Here is a 19,666-nt window from a genome sequence, read left to right as displayed (position 1 = left end):
CCGAAGTCTTTATATTAAGGGCCATCAGTCAAACAATACTGTTTGGTCTGGGTCTAAACAGAGCGCGTTGTGTGTGACATCTTCATTAAGACCTGCAGTGTGAACGTAGCCTAAGTCACGCGCTGGTTACCACGATTTCTGCAAACGCACCAAACTGCTGTGAACTGAATAATTAAGTTGAGCTCGTACTGCAATAACCAATCAGTGATATGGGTGTTTTACTAAAGTGTATGAATTAAGTGTATCACTAGGATTCAGCTGAGACGGCACAGAGACTTTATTGAGCGGGCACCAACCCCCGAAACTTTGCCGCCCTTTGACATATACAGAAGTTGTTTAGCAGATCGATTAGCCTGCTCACTACACTTATGTTTGAATGACAGTGCAGTATGCGCGTTTTCTACTCTCACAGTAAAAGATCATTATACCACCTTCCACTTTTACCCTTTTACTGTCGCCACGCTCATTGGTCCACGCATAAAATCAGAGTATGCTTGTGATAATAACTATTTGTATTACCTTACACTGTAGTGCTGGCCGTGATTCAGACCCTGGTTTGCATTTACTCCGGCAGGGGTCGTATGCGCTCCGCGGATGTGCTACTCCCCCTGCCTCTCTGTTCCACTGCTGTGTGGTTGGAACAGAGATGTAACGCTTCTACCGTTGGCTGTAATTATATCGCACAGCCCCGAGAGGAGCACGTGAATGCTGAATACATGCATATCACAACATTTGCATGCATTAACCTGGCTCGCCCAGCGTGTCCTCAGGCTCTCACAGGCTCTGCCACCAAGTCAACAAGTGCTCCACTCTAATCACACCCTGGTTCATTAGTGGTGCACTTTATAACGGACGAGTTGGGAAGGGCATCATGCACTTGAGAAATAAATTCCTTCTCGCTCCTGTCCTTTTTTCTCTTTTGCCTTCAGGTAGGTATCCTTAAGAGAAATCAGTCCGCGGTCAGAGGGAGGTAGAGAGATATAGAGAAGCAGTGAGGGAGACGAAGGCCGAGCGGACGAGCAACCCCAGCAGCCAATCAGGAGAGAGCTTTCCGCGTGATTTACAGCTGCGGGGGCTGAGAGGGGAGGCGCGACTCAGGGAAAAAAGCAAACAGTTGAGTGAAGAGCATCAGTGGAGAGTGGAGTGGAGGCGGCTGCAGTGAGGAACAGGACGCCAAGAAGAAAGAGACAGCCAGAGTCTGCAGTAGATTTCATCGCTGAAGACAGTGTGCGTGTCGTATGTTTTTCCTGTGGATTATAATTTATGTTTCCAACTTTCAGCTGTCTGAGATTCTGCGCTTCACTGGAATGTGCGCTGAGGCTTCACCTGGACGCATGTGCGAAAGTAACAGAGCCAATTTTTAAAAGTGAAAAATATCATGGAGTCCTTTGGATTCCTGTCAGAAATGAAATGCGCCTTCTTTTAATCCCACAGAGTTTCCCGGACCTCTTGTACATTTACAGAGACTTTACGCATTTTGGAGACTTTACGCATTTACTGTAATGGGTGATGTAAACTGACATTTTTTCACTAACATATATGATATTTTTACCCAAGTGCACTTATTTTCCCGGCGATGATTGTGCTTTTGCTTGTCCTGTGCATCGCGGATGGAGTGCTCTGTCAGATACGCTACTCTGTCCCGGAGGAGGCGGACCATGGCACACTGGTGGGAAATATTGCTGAGGACCTGGGGCTGGACCTCACCAAGCTAGCCTCCCGGCGTTTCCAAGTGGTGCCCAGCTCTCGGACACCCTACCTGGAGGTGAACCTGGAGAACGGCGTCCTATTCGTTAACGAGAAAATCGACCGGGAGCAGATTTGCAAGCAGAGTGCGAGCTGTCAGCTAAACATGGAGGTGTTCTTGGAGAACCCATTAGAGCTATTCCGGGTTGAAATCGAAGTGGTGGACATTAACGACAACCCACCCAATTTCCCGGAGACCGATATCACGGTGGAGATCTCAGAGAGCGCCACTCCGGGCACCCGCTTCCCCTTGGAGAGCGCATTCGACCCGGACGTTGGCTCCAACGCTTTACGCACGTACGATATCACCACTAACAACTTCTTTTACCTGGACGTGCAGACCCAGACGGACGGAAACAAGTTCGCGGAGTTGGTGTTGGAGAAGCCGCTGGACCGGGAGCAACAGACGGCGCACAGGTACGTGCTAACCGCGGTGGACGGCGGTCAGCCTCCGCGGACTGGCACCGCGCTGCTGGTCGTCAAAGTGTTGGACTCTAACGATAACGTGCCCGTGTTTGAGCAGCCGGTGTACACGGTGAGCCTGTCGGAGAACGCGCCGCTGGGCACGCTCGTCATACAGCTGAACGCCACCGACCTGGACGAGGGACTGAATGGAGAAATCATTTATTCATTCAGCAACCACATCTCCAGCCGCGTCAAAGACCTGTTCTCTATAGATTCACGCACCGGGCGCATCGAGGTGCGCGGAGAGGTGGATTTCGAGGAGAGCAGCCTCTATCAAATCTTTGTTCAGGCCAAAGATCTGGGACCAAACGCCGTGCCCGCGCACTGTAAAGTGCTCGTCAAACTCAGCGACGTGAACGACAACGCACCGGAAATTACTTTCAGCACTGTCACGGAGTCAGTGAGCGAGAATGCGGCTCCCGAGACCGTGATCGCGCTGCTGAGCGTCACGGACCGGGACGCAGAGGAGAACGGACAGGTCCACGTGGAGATCCTCGGTGACGTCCCGTTTAAACTGAAATCTTCCTTTAAAAATTACTTCACTATAGTCACTGACGGGCCCCTGAACCGCGAGCAGGCGGACTCCTACTCCGTCACTGTGGTCGCGCGCGATAAAGGAACGCCGTCACTGGCCACCAGTAAGTCCATTCGGGTGCAGGTGTCAGACGAAAACGACAACGCGCCCACGTTCACACAGCCCGTATATGACGTGTACGTGACAGAAAACAACGTGCCAGGGGCGTACATACACGCGGTGACGGCCCTGGACCCGGACATTGGGCAGAATGCTGTCATCAGCTACTCCATATTAGAGTGTGACATCCAGGGCATGTCAGTCAAAACCTACGTGTCAATCAACGAGGAGACGGGCTATCTCTATGCTCTCAGATCGTTTGATTATGAGCAGCTGAAGGAGTTCACGTTCATGGTCAAGGCCAAAGACGCAGGGACCCCAGAGCTCTCCTCCAATGCCACTGTTAAAGTCATCATTGTGGACCAGAATGACAACGCCCCGCTAGTGCTGGCTCCCCTGGGAAAGAATGGCACAGCCAAGGAGCCCCTGCCTCGCTCTGCTGAGCCAGGATATCTGGTGACACGTGTCGTGGCCATGGATGCGGATGATGGAGAGAACGCTCGTCTGTCCTACAGCATCCAGAGGGGAAATGAGAATGGCATGTTCAGGATGGACTGGAGAACAGGTGAACTCAGGACTGCGAGGCGGGTATCGGTCAAGCGAGACCCCCATCAGCAGTACGACCTGTTGATTGAGGTGCGAGACCACGGCCAGCCGCCTCTGTCCTCTAGCGCCAGCGTGCTGGTGGTGCTGGTGGACAGTGTGGCTGAAGGCCGTGGCGGCGGGGAGAAAGGCGGTACCTCCAAGGCAAAGGACAGCACCCTGGACCTCACTCTCATCCTTATCATCGCCCTGGGCTCCGTCTCCTTCATCTTCCTCCTGGTTATGATTGTGCTGGCCGTGCGCTGTCAGAAGGACAAAAAGCTTAACATCTATACTTGCTTAACCAGTGACTGCTGTTTTGGCTGCAGCTCCTGCTGCTCACGGCAGGGCAGGGCCCGCAAGAAAAAGCTCAGCAAGTCGGATATCATGCTGGTGCAAAGTGCTGTTAACGTCAGCGGGGCTGGCACAGCTCAAGTCCCTGTGGAGGAATCTGGGAGCTTTGGCTCCCACCACCAAAACCAGAACTATTGCTACCAGGTATGTCTCACTCCAGAGTCTGCCAAAACTGACCTCATGTTCCTAAAGCCATGTAGTCCTTCTAGGAGCACAGACACCGATCACAACCCGTGCGGGGCCATAGTGACAGGGTACACAGACCAGCAGCCTGACATCATATCAAACGGCAGCATTTTATCAAATGAGGTAAGAGCCCCTCTCCTGCCTGCGGTTTAAACTCCCTTTCCATCTGAGGTCCTCCGCATGTCTAAACCTGATTCATGTCCCCTGCTTAGACATCTGATAAGAATGAAATATATACCAGAGACGTTCAGGAGCCATTTCATACCCAAAATTTCACTTCACTGGCATGCTAGATCTTCAGATGGGTGTTACTGAGTGTCAATACATCAACTGTAACACGATGTAATAGAAAATGAAAGCAGATATAGAAAAGAGAAACTTTGAGTTTTGCAATCCTTAAAAAGCAACGACTGCATGTTTATGATGTGCTTCCATGGCTGATAAATTAGAGAAGGTGTATAAAGACAATGTATGTTGGCAAAGAGGCTGCTGGTGGGTGTGGGAGTATTCATGGGTGTATATGTGTGCGTGAAGCCCAGTCACCCAGGGTTAAATATATACTGTTCAAAATGCTGCATCTCTGGGCTGTCGCAGCCTACATTACTGCGCTACTTCACCTTGCACCTTGGCAACCTGTCTGCACAGCTTCCCCTCCCTGTGGGAAAGCTGGAGAAGGCCTCCACTCCTCGGTGGAGATGAATGACATGTGTAATAGTTACGTCAGCTCAAAGCTGTGCGGGTTGTGTCGTCTCTGGCTCGATGGATGTAATGTTCTTTTGTTTTTCTGCTGCTTTTTTCTCTCTGCATAAGGAGACGCACTAAAAACTGCCCCTTCTCTTTCAGACCAAACACCAGCGAGCTGAACTCAGCTACTTGGTCGACAGGCCGAGACGTGTCAACAGGTAAATATGGAAAAAGCCCTTCTACCTGCTCTGTCACTTAGCTGGTCTGCTTCTAGCTCATTTCCTGATATCTCCCATTACTGTGATGCTGACATGGATTAAGAAAAACACAGCAAGGCCGGCTTTCATGGGCTTTATTTTAATGTTCTCTTCATTTCAGTTCAGCCTTCCAGGAGGCCGACCTGGTCAGCTCCAAAGACAGTGGCCACGGAGACAGCGAGCAGGGAGACAGCGACCACGATGCTACCAATCGAGGCCATTCGTCTGGTAAGTGCTGGCTTTGTATAAACTCTTTGTCTTCTCTCTGTGCCCCTCTGGCATCTATAGATCTGAGGAGGATCTGCTGATTAGCATTGTGGGTCCAGGAGCTGCCCGTCTCTCTACTGTTGAAATCTGGCAGCACATTGTGCAGGGCTGGAAAAATGAAAGCTTATTTCTAAAGGTCATCATCATCCACAGCCAGAGTCGGTGTCTGAGGTATTTTAGCTGTTGTGTTGTGCCTGCGTGGGATTATTGCTTAAACTCTTGTACCAGAATCAAACCTTTTCCTGTGAGCCACATCCAAGTGCTCGCTCCTAAAGCCAACACATAATATTTGTTACTGTGACGTTTGCCGTGTGGTGATTGAATGTCTTGAGTGAGGCTTCCACTGCTGTTTGTAAATATGCGGCGGCGTTAATGAGGAGCCTGCTCCCTGTGAGCGCGGTCACTCGGTGCTGGAGACCACTTGACGAGATGTGATGGGCTTGTTAATGAGGCTGGGCTCGCACCGGAGTGCTGGGAAGCCGACCAAATAGGTTGTGGCTGTAGCAAACAAACCGTGCATTTCATTCGTTCATTAGATTAATTAATGCACTTATTCATGCTGTTACTCTCTAACTGCACAGCCCCCCTGCTTGTTTTTTCCTTCCTCGCTATACCCTTCCATGCACGGGCTGTTTTTCTCCTTTAATTCTTCCCTGCCTTACAAGAGGACCCTGCTGATTTATAAAAGCTAGGTTTAGCTCTTTATTTGTTGCCGACCCACTGTGGATGAGGTCTGCCATCATGTCTGGTCAGCCACAGCAGGCGCCCCCATCGTGCCAAATGGAATTTGCCTGCCACTTCCAGTGTCACCCCAGTAGGCCCGGTTGGTTTACATGGAGCTGAGTAACAGAGGCACGCAGAGCCAGACCCCGTCTCTGCCAACACGGCCTGACTTTACACAGATACTCTGCTGCACCTTTTATATTTTTCCTTCTAATCTGCTTTATATGCATGGAGCTGTACTACTTTGACTTTATTAGCATGTCCACACTCTCTTATGCGTTCCTCTGACGGGAGATGTTTTTACATTTCACGACTGTTTGAAGAAACAGACAAACAGGAATAAATAAAGACTTCCCGAGCTCAGATTGCATGATTATATAAACCGTGCTGCGTGTTCAGAGTTGGTGAGTTAGTGGAGATTAACACAATTTGTTGTTGATTTAAATAAGAGCTGAACTGGCAGGGCTGGACCAGCACACGGTGACCCGGGGCCTCTGTTTCTCCAACTTGCTTTGCTTAGAACTTAATTCATGCTAATTTATGTTCATGTAGGCTCCACATGTGTGCAGATTATCAGCTGAAACAATGAAGCATCTCTGTGAATTAACTCTGGCAGATCACGCTTAGCTTAAACTGTTGTTGCATTGTATATTTGATTTGCTGTTTGTTAGACCATGTCAGCATCACATGTTAGCCTATCCATACAGTCTCTACTCTGATTGGCCCAGCACATCCAGCTGTGAAACAGCGGCTCATACCCTTTGCATACCCTTGGTGCAGCAGATAGCATGAGTTACTTTGTTGCAAAGTTATCAGTTTAATGCCTTTACCCAGATTATTTGCTGTGCATTTAGTCGTTGTTTGATTAGGATAATTGATAGCATGGCTTAGAGCGCCATCATCCTGCGAGCGAATCTAGTTTGTCAGTAGTGAGGCTGCATCAGTGTTTAATAAATCCACGTGTTAGCTTTTCTCTTGGCTCTCACAGACTTCATGAATGCATCACCTTTTCCTCTTTGATCCTTCCTTTGTTTCTGTGCAGTCAGAGTTATAGGACACGATTGATTTCATTTACCTTATAAAATACTATATTTTGACCTGCTGGAGGCAGGCCTAGTGTTCATCATTATTCTCATATCCTTTTTTTTTTAAAGCGTAGCCGTTGTTGTATTTTTTGTTGACACAGTGATTTGTGTTCTTCTTCCTGTGGTTAGCTGCTTTGTCGTGCCAACATTTTCTGCTGCTTCAGGCACTCAGCTCTGTTGTTCTCTGATCAAAGGCCGCTCCGTTTTTCCTCATCAAGGATGTTCTTAAAGAGACCAGAAGTCACCTGTGATGAACACATGAACTGGCTGAAAGAGCCATTTAACTCCATGGATTTTGTAGCATTGGAGTCAAACTGGTTACATTTGGATCAAGTGTGGAGGAAAAACTCGTTGCTGCTCAGATCAGAGCCGATATTACGAGTGCAGTGTGACAGTCACGTGAATATACACTGCATGAGTGTGTGTGTGTGTGTGTGTGTGTGTGTAACAGTGACTGTGATACGGTCCAATCAGAAATGCAGACTCTGTTTAACATTCAACGAGCTTCTTTGACTGCTGTCATGTTTATTATCACTGCTCCTGTTTTACATACAGTCAAAATCGGTCTGTTAAGCTATTATAGGATGAAATGAATGAGTTCTTAATTGTGTAATTATCCCCTTTATAACACGCCAAGAATAATGAGTCACATTTGAACAGAAATAGCTGATTCTGTCTGACCAGCAGCCAAAAAAGCCCAAAGACATTCAGTCCTCAGTGTCTGACAGTGGTGAAAGATCCTTTAATGAAACAAGAGGATGAATAACTTTGTGCAAAATTTAGCATAAGAAAAAAAAAGGGGTGGGGGGGGCTTTAAGTGGTGGAAATGGATTGAAAGTGAAAACGCTTCAAGTCTTTGTTGGTTATTGGAGAGTCTTTACCTCCCAGTGCTGGAGGCAGAGAAAGAACAGTGAATTTAATTTTTACTCTCAGACACACTGATGACATACTACAAAGATGGCTGCCGTGGCATTCAGAGGCATTTTCACACTTCTGTAGATTTGTATTCACACATTTATACAATCCTCATTTTGTATTTCATTTGCATGTTTTGTGCATTTATGTTGGACTTTAAATCTTCTGCCTGCCAAACATGGAGCCGAGCCGAGAAGAAGCTCGAGTATTAAATAATCACTGAATTACAACACATGTGAAATACATATGAAGTCATAGTGGAATTTATTTTAAATAAGAATACATCACATGTCTGCTGGGTAAGTCTGATAACAGACATTATCTCTAAATATGTGAGTTAATGATTTCATCATTCATCTGTAATTCATCCATGAACATTATCTGGATTTGTTTTTTTATTAGGGCCCGATGCAATACCACTGTTTAATTATTGTTACTATTATCATTATTATTGTTATTGTTATTATTGCGGCAAATGAATTGGCTTTTCAAGGGCCTAAAGATGCTCAAAAACTCTTGAAATTTTGCACACACGTCAGGTCTGGTGAAAATTTTTTATATTTTCATGTCTTCAGATGTGGGCGGGGCAAAATGGCTCAGTAGCGCCACCTAGAAGAATGAAAAATCTAGGCCCGGGCTGGCTATGATGTACATGTATGAAATTTTGCGCACATATCTAACATCAAGAGGCACACAAAAAAGTCCATTATGGCCATGTCCAGGCCTCGTACTCATGCAAACTCCTCCTATGGAAATGTGAAAAAGCGACTCTTTAGTAATCCATAAACATTATTTTGGTGTAATTATAAAAACTATAAAACAGGTGAGAGACGAGCAGAGGCAGTTTATTTTCTTACAGCTGAGTGTGCTCTCTGCACTAAAACCATTTGGTTACCTTTGTGTTGTTATTGCTGCCCCCCTCCCATCACAGCACCCACCAGCAGGGAGACGAGGTGTTTCTGAGATCCACCAGTATCTGACCAGCAATGAAACCTTTGTCATAAAATGATAACAACACAATTATAATTTGTTAGCAGCTCATTATGACACAGTACACACATGTTAAAAATATTTATAAAATAGTTGTTTTTTATTTCACAAACTGAAAACATGATAACATGGATAAAAAGTTTAACATTACAAATGTTAATATACATATTTAATATTTAAATTTCATGACAGCATGTTTCAATTCAATTCAATTCAATTTTATTTATGCAGCGCCAAATCACAACAAAAGTCACCTCAAGGTGCTTTATATTGTAAGGTAGATCCTACAATAATAAATACAGAGAAAAACCCAACAATCATATGACCCCCTATGAGCAAGCACTTTGGCGACAGTGGGAAGGAAAAACTCCCTTTTAACAGGAAGAAACCTCCGGCAATGAATGTTTGTGATTCACTGTGTAAACTGACTGTGAAGAAACCAGCTCCACATTAACCTGTAAACGATGTTTGGAAGGATAAAGTTCACTGACCTTAGTACCATTACTAGTATTAATATATTAGTATTATTAGTTTAAGAAAGCAGAACAAACGTGGGTTTGTTGTGAGGTTTGAATTCTCCGAGGTGAGACGGCTGAGCAGGAGCTCGTTTGCTGTGATGAGTCCATCAGCCTGTGGATTTAGAGTATCAGACCCTGTGGGACCACTCGTCCAGGCCGGGGTCCCCGGGCTCCACATTTCCAGTCCTGCTTCGTGTACAAAGTACATTTTATCAATACGGCCAATGTCACACACTCGGAGCAGATTGAGTCTAGGCGCTTATCCAATTTTCAATCCCTCCTCCACCCCCGCCGCATTCCCGTCTCCCCCCTGCCGAGATGAATTTCTCCTTAGGCCTGCGGTTCACGTTATCACCGTGGTAACAGCTCGCTGATCAGTAATTCATTTTTCAGACCTCTGCATACCAATTACCAAATGAAGGTTATTATCGGGACTTTGCGTTTGCCCTGTGCGAGCGGCGTTCAGAATGCTAAGATGAGACGAGGTGTGGGAAGTAACGAGGGTCAGCTCGCTTCAAGAGTGCGCTCCCCTCCCTCCCCCGTCTCCTCGCTGCTCCTGCTTGTGTGTGTCTTAGTGTGAGACATGTTGACATAGTTCTTCTTAATCCTGTGTTGAAGTGGAGGCCAGACACTCTGACAATTTTCTGCGAGCGTGATTTATGAAGCTTCTTTCAGCTGCAGAGCACAGGGGGAGTGGAGAGATAAGAGTATCACCTGCAACCTTTATTCATATTTTAAGCACAACCCTGTGTGTGTGTGTGTGTGTGTGTGTGTGTGTGTGTGTCTGTTTATAACTGCCTCATTCGATAGGGGAACGTGTAATTTTGATAGGATGTGGTGATGTGGCTGAATCCCCCTCGCCGAGTCCAAACGCCACATTTCCTGTTCCTATTTTGAGGTTTAACACAGCATCCATTTTGTAATATAAGCAGAGCTCTGTGTCTTCTTTCCACTCTGTGTGTTTTTGCTGCTCACAGTGGAACGCTGTCTGCGTGAGCAGGTGCACTGATATAGTGTGTCAGCACCGCTTTGCCTCGTGGCTGCGGCTCCATCAAAGTGTAAGAGGCCGTACTAAAGCCTCATGCGGTGGTATATTTATGGCACGTTGCTTAATATTTAATAGGAAACCCTCTCGTTAGGAGACTGGGCACTTTTCCAAGTTGCTAGTGACAGCAAGCCAAATTAATCCTCTTGTAACAAAGCAAATTCCCCCTTTGCTGACCGTTAAGGACACAGAACAAAATGCACACACTCTGCTTACTGGGATGACAGCAGTCTTAGCCTAATCAGTCTGTATTCAGAGGGATTAGCAGCAGATAGCCTGAGCTGGACATTTTAGCCCCAAAGAGAGTCAAACACACACACGCACACGAGGATTTAGGCTTCGAAAACATGCGTCCGCAAGATCTCGACCCAACTGCAAAAACATATGGAGCAGCAAACACACAATTTGGCTTAAGGCTTACAGTCGGCCTGCATATCTGCGCTGAGCAGCGAATGCTCTGTGACAGTTCAGCCAGTAACAAACTCATCAATAATCAGAAATACTCCACACGAAGCATCATCTCTGCAGACAGCTTTTCATATATGATAAACTGCAAAGTATGCGCTTCATTTGATTTGACTGGTACCTGTGAACTCTTCAGTGCTTTTGTCCCATGTTTAAGCACTTTTAACCCAACATTCACTACAATGATGCATCAACATGCAGACAAGAGCAGCAAACACCACCTGCTGAGCCATCCTGCCTGTTTGTACTGCAAACACATGATGGGTTCCTAAAAACTGCTGATCCACTTTGAATGGATGTAGACTCCTGTTAAGTAAATATGACAGAATGTGCTAATAATGATAAAGACGGTGACTGACTGTCCATTATATGTTACATATGTTCACATTCCTTTCTTTTGTCATTTGTGCTGTGCTTAAGCCGCTTAAGACAAATTGCCGATTCCTAATTTTAGGTGCAACCTCGGGTTAAACATCTGCTGCTAATCAGTTTGACTCGATTAGTGTTACAAACGTTGAAAAACTGAGCTTTTTTGAACTGAATCACCCTGAAATCGTCCACTCAGTGTACCGATACAGTGACACGTGACGGTTGTTCTTCTGATGTCAGAGTAGAAATGAAAAATCTTTGTGGAAAAAACAAACTTCTCCCAAACAGAATAGATTTGGCGCAGCATTACAAACCTCAGCATGTTGCAGTAACTCTGGTCTCATGTAATATCGTCCTGTACTGTGTCACCATGTCTGAACACAGCTGTAGAACATCAGCGTGCAGCTGTCGCTCTCAAAGCGTTACGGCTAAACTCCGCTGATAAGCTGTTTGTTTCTTTTCCAAATGCTGATGAAATCTTTATTAAGCGAGCAGCATCCATACCTGTTAGTGCTGCATGTATTTGTACTGAAACAGCAGCAGAGCCACGTTGTTGATGGCTGCCTGTGTGTCAGGTTTCTTTCAGTCTATTGTGCAGCAGCTTTGATCTCAGTGCTGGGAAACAGAAAGGAATCAAAGAGCAGCTTCATAATTGCAAACTCTGAACATGTCAGATCTGGTTACCAGCTTGTGCGTGTACCGTTTTGCTCGTAAAACCTTTAATTTCTCCTCCCCGCCCCCTCCCCTACAGGCGCTGATCTTTTCTCCAACTGCACAGACGAGTGTAAGGCTTTGGGCCATTCTGATCGCTGCTGGATGCCGAGCTTCGTGCCCTCTGACGGGCGCCAGGGTCCGGACTACAGGAGCAACCTCCATGTGCCCGGCATGGACTCGGTCCCCGACACAGAGGTATTTGAAAGCCCAGAGCAAACGGCCGATAGATCATTCTCCACCTTTGGCAAAGAGACGCCCCTCAGTTACCAACACCTCCACCAGCACCTCAGCCACCACCACGGCTCCTTAGAGAGGAAAGAGTTGGAAGCATTTCTGCCTAGCTCCAGAGCACCTTATAACCCGGCTTATTTAAGTGAGTATTGTGTTTTGCTCTGGCTGAAGCGCCTGCCCGGCTCTGATCTGCTGATCAAATTAGCAGAAAAAGAAATGATTGGAAATTGAATTTTCTTCCTGGATTGGCTCGTGGAAGCTAGCGTGAAATTCATTTTAGATTTGACCGCTGTTCTCTCAGCCCTCTGTCAGAGTGTTTAACTAACTCTTCCCTCTTTCTCAAGCATCTCCATTATCTCTGTCTGTGACCTCTTATCCGCACACACACACATGTGGTCTGTGGGCCCTTTCAAATAATAGATGCCAAAAGCAATTATGATCTATAAGGTTGCTTTGATGTGGGTGGAGACGTTAGCGTTATGGAAAGCGAGACACCGGCCCTCTCACGAACAGCTGACAAACCACTGTTTTTAACCAGAGAAGAAGAAGAAGGACAGACGTGGATCTGAACGTCTCATTCGTATTCGGCAGTCGTCAGCTCGTTGATCAAAAACCGTTTCACATAATTAAAGATAAAATAAAGCAGGAAAAGGCCCATTTTTCTAAACTCCTATTCAGAGGCCACAAACAGATCCGTCCTCAATCACTGAAATTTGGTGATAATGCTTAATTATAATTTTGTCAAGCGGCGCCTGAAGAGGCGCCTCTCTCATCATCCAGCACAGCTAGCTGGAATTATCAGAGACCTGCTGCTTTCCTCGTGCCATCATTTAAAACCACAGCACGCTGTGGGAGCAGCAGGAAAAATGCCTTTTCCCTGTAATTAATATTTTATTCATTGGCTGTGCTTTGTCTGCTTTTCCTCGTTCTGCATCAAAAGTTGTTCGATGTGAAGCAACCCACTGCTCACATTAGAGCGCTGTAGTCTCTGTGAAAGGCCGCATGCAGTGTTTGCACACAGGATGGGGTTAGAGTGCAGTACAGCACCAGGACCATCCATACAAATACATGAATAGATACTTTATGTTCGTTTAGCTTGTATTTATAATAATGATGACACAGTTTATATTAATATCACACAGCTCATCAGTAGTTGTGATTATAGACAGCGAGTTACAGCAGCGGTGTGAGGCGGTGTGTGAAAATATAAAGCAGTAATATGAAGGTAGCGGTGCGAAGTTTCCTTTCAGCGTTTTTTTTCTGCTGTAATTTGAAATGATTTGAACAAAGAAATATGTCCACTGTAAGCTGCACAGCGATTAGCTGCTCTGTCCTTACTGTTGGTTCAACACTGAGACACACGGGAAGTTGTTCGAAGTTGTTTTGTTCTGTGTGTTTGTTTGGGGGTGGGGGTGGAGTGGGTGGGGGTGGGGGTGAGAGCTCTGTAATCTCATTAAGTCAGCCAGTGATACACAAAGACTCTTTTGTCCCGGGAGGTGCAGGCCTGGGCCGAGCCCGGGCAGAGTGAGGGTGTGGTGTTGGGGGGGGGGGGCATGGAGGAGAGGTTCGGACTCTCCTTTTGTTGGTGTCCTAAATAAACCGGCAGGATCCACTCTTCCTCCCAGTGCCAACATTCCCAAACACCCCCCCCCCCCACACACACACACACACACACGTTACTATCAGCCATTCAGCTGACACTCCTGTGATTCTGTGTGAGGCCATGTCACTGCTGCTCTGCACACACACAGTGTTTTACACACAACTAACTGGCTTCTGTGTTTTCTGTGCTTGCAGCGAGGAAAAGGCTTTGCTAGCTCCTTTCGCGTGGACATACCAGAGACTGCGTGAGTTTGCACAATTTCATCGTGACGACCAAGGGTGTAAAGTTTTCAGCCCATCTTGTCCTCCACTGCCCTCATCTTTCCTCGCTCAGCAAAAACAAAAAAAGAAGAAAATTTTACACGACTGCAAACAAAACGAAGAAGAAAGAAAAACGAAGGAACAAAACGCTCGGAGCACTGCCGGGTTTTACAGAGACGGTCGGGAGGCTGTGGGGGAGGAACACAGGTAGATGAATAGCCTTACTGGAGATGGCCGTTGTCTCAGCAGGACTGAGAAGCTCACAGAGGACGAACGATGGCGACCCCCGTCACTGATCCCTTCATCTTTTTCCACTCTATGTGTGCCTGTTTACAGCACTGATGTATACATCTGTGAGGATAATGAAGCCAGATGAAGACTGCAGATGAACTACGAAAGGCAAACCAACTGAGAGCCACCCAGAAAAACCACCACTCAGCCCTTTAGGCGTCAGAGAGAGACGCCAAGTTGTACAGGAGAATCTTTGTGCATTTCAGATGCAATACCACTGTTTTAGATTTTTCTATTCTTTTTGTGTGGTCAGGTCAAACTTTGTAAGAAAAGACTGTGGGCAGATTTTCAGTTTTTTTAATTTATTTTTTTATTTATCCGTTTGGTTTTGGTTCAACAACCACACGGCGGCTCAGACCGAGTTCGGCCCACGTTGTTCTGATGCGTCAAGTAGTTTCTGTCACGTGTGAGAAGTATTTATTGTACTCTTTTAAAAGTTTGACGCTGAATATAAACCTCTCTATATAAATCTATCTATATCTTCTTGTTCTGAAGGTGTGCTGCTTGTCGGCTGGTTTCTGATTCAGAGCTTTGATCTGTTTGCTGCCCCTGAACAAGGTCGCCGGTGTTTTCCCAGCTGGAGACGTAAAAAGAGACAGAACAGCCTTAGCAGATGTAAAACTCGACTTCTTATTGTTTGACATCATTTCATTATTTTTTCCACTTCAAGGTATTAATAAAGAGCATATCTATAAGTAAAATGGAGGTAATAATTTAGACTGAATCCATGGTAATTCTGTGTCATTGTAACCAAAACTTTTAAGGGTCCATTTGTAAAGGAGCGTGACAAAAACACCATCAAATGCAAAGAGTGATGTAAACGGTGCAATCCAGTTTCTCTCTCACACACTGCAGACACACACACACTAATATGCCGACAATAAATGACAAAAATGGTAAAAACAACAAGCTGGTCTTGTCTGCGTTTGTTTTCGTGTGTCCGTGTTGTGAATGTGAATCTGCTCATTCCATTCATCACAAATTTGATGCCTAATTAAAATACAGTGTCAGTTAAGGCAGACCTGCCAAAGGTAAATAAGGGAAATAAAGCTGCGTTTATTCAAATGACCTGAAATTAATTAAAGTGCATTTGGCCTCGGGCCAAACGATTCCGCTTCAGGAGGCTCTCTGCGACCAGGAAGCAAATTCTAAATACAAAGGAACATTATTATAATCATATACAGCGGTCCCGCGCTATAACTGCGCTGTTTCACGGATTTTTCTTTTTGGTGCAATTTTGCATGTTTTATTTTTCAGCGCATTGTGTTCTGCGTCCTGATTGGCTGTAGACCATCTGGTGCCGTGTCTCCTGTACAGTACAGAATGTGTTCAGCTTGTCAAATTTACATAAATCTTCAATCGCTAGCAGTGTGAGTCTGAAGTGCTGAACTGTATGTTTGTAAGTTTCCTCCAACAAACAACAAAGTCGACGAAACATTTTGCACCGTCAAAGGTTCCTGCGGTAGCTCCTAACAGGCAGAGGAAGATGCGAAGATGCGGTAGAAGTTACCGTATTTTTCAGACCATAACGTGCACCGTATTATGAGGCGCATAAAGTGGAAAAAACAAAACATTTACGTCAAACGTTACTCAGCTCATTCTTCTTGCTTCCTCCACTTCCGTACCATTGATTCATTAATGTTGAATTCTCTGGCAGCGGCTCTAGTCTCATGTTCTGGACCTGAAAACAGGGTTTGAGCTTTGGTTTCTGTAATACTGGACTTATTTTTCTACGAAGGTTTGAACTTTGTGTTTAAACAAGAGAGAAAAGTGTGAAAATGTTCATGTCTGTCTGAGAAAAGTATAAAGTGTGTAGTGAGGGGTTTTACAGCCTTAAAACATCTATAATAAGAGAACAAAGAAATATAATAATCCTTCGCAGATTTCACCTATCGCGGGTCATTTTTAGAACGCATCTCCCGCGATAAACAAGGGGCCGCTTTATCATAATTAAAATGATAAGTATGTGCGTGTTTTATGTCAGTTTGCATTTAAATGTTCCAACAGCTTATATTTAAATTATCACTGAGATAATTTTCAACCTGGAGAAAACCTGGAGAGAGTGAATTGTTTTTGTTTTTCTGCATAGTTGTTACAAATTTTAATATGAGATAAACTGAATGAATGCAAAATGCAGCAACCAAACCCACCTGGCATAATAAGGTATATATATGTGTGTGTGTGTGTGTTTAGCCTTCTGTAAAGAACATGCTACCTCTCATTAACTCTTTAATTATCAATAATGAAATGAATGTGTACAGCTGTGAGGCAGACTGACGAATGAGTTTGGGATCAGACTGAAGCTGTGACTGTTTGGGAGATGATGTCACGGTGCCCTGCAGAAGGTGGCAGTTTATCACAGACCTGTCGTTTGGCTACACGGTGAAGCTTTTTTAAAAAGTTTGTAATTCACTTCAAAGCTTCAAGCTGGAGGTTTAAGAGCCGGCTCAGGTAAAACACGATATTCTCACCATCAGTGTTTGGACCGAGCTGAGTGACCAAAGCTTTCCAGCTCTAATCTAAGCATAAACCAGCACTCAGGATTACTTTACCAAACACACAATAACAGGTGAATGCGAGCTCGGTACAGTATTTTTGGTTTTTGAAAGGAAAAACATCCGCTTTATCGTCCTTCGCTGTCACGTCCGCTCATTTTTAATCCACTTGTTTCTTTTCTGCTCTGCAGATTTAAAGATCTCACTGCATGTTTTCATCAGTCTGAAGGAGATGTTGAAGCTGTAATCCAAGGTAGATTATAGTATTTACAGATGGTGATGAACCAATAACAAGGTAGATGTCAGACTAAGTAATCTGCAGACTTAATCTTCCAGCACAAACTGAATATTCATTGATTCGTTCTTCTGCCATCAAAAAAAGAAGCTTTTTTGTTGCAAACTATAAATATTCCAAGCAAACAGGGATAAATACGACAGAAACGTCTCACTTTGTAGGCTTCAGAGTGAAAAGTGAAAAATAGGAGGACAAATAGCGAGTTGGCTGAGTGTGAAGCACTGACCCCGGCCTTTTGTTGCTGTGTAATGAGGGCAGAGCTATCAGAGCAGCGCCATTTAGATTGAGGACAATAGTTGAAGGAAGAGCAAGTTCAGTATAATCATATCTATTTTCTTGTTAAATGGAAGCTATTATTTTTGACCTCCACTCGACGCTAATCTCTGTCACAAACCAAAAAGTTTTAATTTCCATGTGCGTTTGTGCACACTCGGCTCCAAATGAGAAAAACCATTAGAGTATAATGAAAGATAAATTAAGAACAAAAAGGAAAGGCTTACAATTCCCCAAACAAATGGGAGGATTCGAGGAGAGGCAGACGGTAAAATAAAGACGCCGTCGTCTCTCCTTCTATTTCCGGTTAGCTGGGCGGGTGGGTGGGGGTGAGGAGGTAATTGCATAGCAAGTTTCAAAGTCACTGGCTTCACAAAGGCAAAGCGGATTAGAAGCCAACACTGAACTTTTTTGTGTCAGAGCTCTCCTCTATTGCAGATGCTGCCGGACATCAGAAGAAGAAGACGAGTCGTCACAGTGAGTCGGTGCTTGAATTCCCTGCTGAGGAGCACGGGTGGAAATAGAAGCACAGGCGGGTGGATGGTCTGTGTGAAGGTTGATTAGAGGCTCTTCAGATGTGGATGAATGAATGATAGACTTTGGAAAAATCACACAATAAGAGATTTTGGCAGCTAAAGAGCTTTGCTCCTACTTTAGTCTACGAAGGCTCCACGCCCTTGGATATTAAGCAACCAATCAGGTGACTTCAAGTGCATTCGCCTCATAGCTCCTCATAGCCTTCATCACGTTACTGTTACCAAGGGGTTCTCTTTACATGAGTTGATTATTACAGAGTGTCAGCCTTACGCTGGCTGGAGCAGCTCTACTGGCAGCTCCTAACATCAGCTCGTGGGTTCAGGCTTGGTTGTGTTTAGGTGTGGCTGCTGTGTGTGTGGCTTCACTCAACTCGACCTGCCAGCAGTGTTTGTGACTTTTGGAGCATTTCTTTGTTCTTTGGTCCTTTTACCCAATACAAGAGGGGCTCAAAGGCACTAGAGATGCCCACCGCTTGGTTAGCATGAATAAATCAAGGATGCTATTTCTTCATGATTTCACCAATAACAATAACACAGTTTGATCTCAGTCCAGCACTTATCACTAACACTAGCACGCTGTTATAAACAGGCATCAACTGACAGAAGTTCTTCATTTGGAGTCCTCTTATTGATACTAATGTTAGTGATTATTATATTTAAGGACTCATTATCATTCTCCTGCTGTCAAATGCAAAAACTAGCTGGGAATGAAAGTCATGGAACAAGCCAATCATAATAGCTGCAGAGTGCACTGACATGGTTACAGATCCAGGAGGGTTACAAAGTTGGTCACAGAGGAGCCTAAAATAGAAACATACTGGAAGAAAAAAGGAGATTTTATTGCAGATTTATAACCTGATCAAAAGAAAGTGTTTTGGTTTGGACGGACATGTGTTTGTAAAACTCAGTATGTGGGAGTCTAATTATGTCACTTTACTGTCACTCCATATATTGCAGACATAAACTAATTAAATTTTTAAAAAAAAACAAATCAGCTTTACAAGTTTTTTTTAATTGCAATGAAAAATCTTAGAAATAAATCAAGGATTTTCTGTTTTTTGTTTTCTTGTAAATATTTTGCATTTTTTCTATCAGTGGAGGATTTTTTTGTTCTTAACTAAAAGCCTCACGTATTCTGTCATCGTTGACGTGGTCATAAAACAGGTTCTTTTAATCCACTTCATCACTTGCTTTGTAAAGACTGAGATCACTTTGGTTCCATCATGAGAATAAAGTTAAATTGCAATTATAAATAAATTATATGACGTATAGTATAAGAAGTTAATTTAGCTCGGCTCTTTTAGAAGATAGCCACTTTGAAACTTGGGAGAGGATCACCCGTGTCGGCAGACCACTCCAGCTTGTGATCCAGTTGAACTCCCAGATACTTGTAGGATGTGACTGTTTCCACATCAGTCCCACCAATGCAGACAGGAGAGGGTGGGGACCTGTTCCTGCCAGTCCACCACCAGCTCCTTTGTTTTGGCCACATTCAGCTGCAGGTGGTTCACCTCACACCACCTCATGAAGCGATCAGTCCGTCCTCTGTGCTCCTCTTCCCATCTCCACACTTCCAATAACGGCCGTGTCATCAGAGGATTTCTGGAGGAGACAAGTTTCTGTGATGTGCTTGAAGTCGGCCGTATATGCAGAGGGTCCTGTGACTTACTCACCAGGGGTCGG

The 19,666-nt window shown here is 45.0% G+C and overlaps 1 protein-coding gene and 1 long non-coding RNA gene across 4 annotated transcripts; both read left to right on the top strand.

Annotated features, from left to right (window-relative positions):
• Positions 1-1,123: 1,123 nt before the first annotated feature.
• On the top strand, positions 1,124-15,290 carry pcdh10b (protocadherin 10b). 3 transcript variants are annotated; one of them, XM_013266025.3, is made up of 5 exons: positions 1,124-3,925; positions 4,811-4,869; positions 5,030-5,136; positions 12,037-12,372; positions 14,028-15,290. In XM_013266025.3, exons 1-5 carry the CDS (start codon positions 1,577-1,579, stop codon positions 14,045-14,047), a joined length of 2,871 nt encoding a protein of 956 aa, XP_013121479.1. In that variant the 5' UTR covers positions 1,124-1,576; the 3' UTR covers positions 14,048-15,290. The 3 variants fall into 3 exon arrangements, with proteins under 3 accessions (XP_013121479.1, XP_005463168.1, XP_005463167.1); XM_005463111.4 differs by having other exon boundaries at positions 1,125-4,090; positions 12,037-12,194; XM_005463110.4 differs by having other exon boundaries at positions 1,125-4,090.
• Positions 15,291-16,557: 1,267 nt separating this feature from the next.
• Positions 16,558-18,959, top strand: LOC102082427 (uncharacterized). Its single transcript, XR_267734.4, has 3 exons — positions 16,558-16,953; positions 17,071-17,132; positions 17,886-18,959. It is a non-coding gene; the product is annotated as an uncharacterized LOC102082427 (long non-coding RNA).
• Positions 18,960-19,666: the final 707 nt, after the last annotated feature.

The sequence above is a fragment of the Oreochromis niloticus genome, linkage group LG2 (assembly GCF_001858045.2).
Source record: "Oreochromis niloticus isolate F11D_XX linkage group LG2, O_niloticus_UMD_NMBU, whole genome shotgun sequence".
NCBI lineage: Eukaryota > Metazoa > Chordata > Actinopteri > Cichliformes > Cichlidae > Oreochromis > Oreochromis niloticus.
This window is presented reverse-complemented; position numbering and strand designations above follow the sequence as displayed.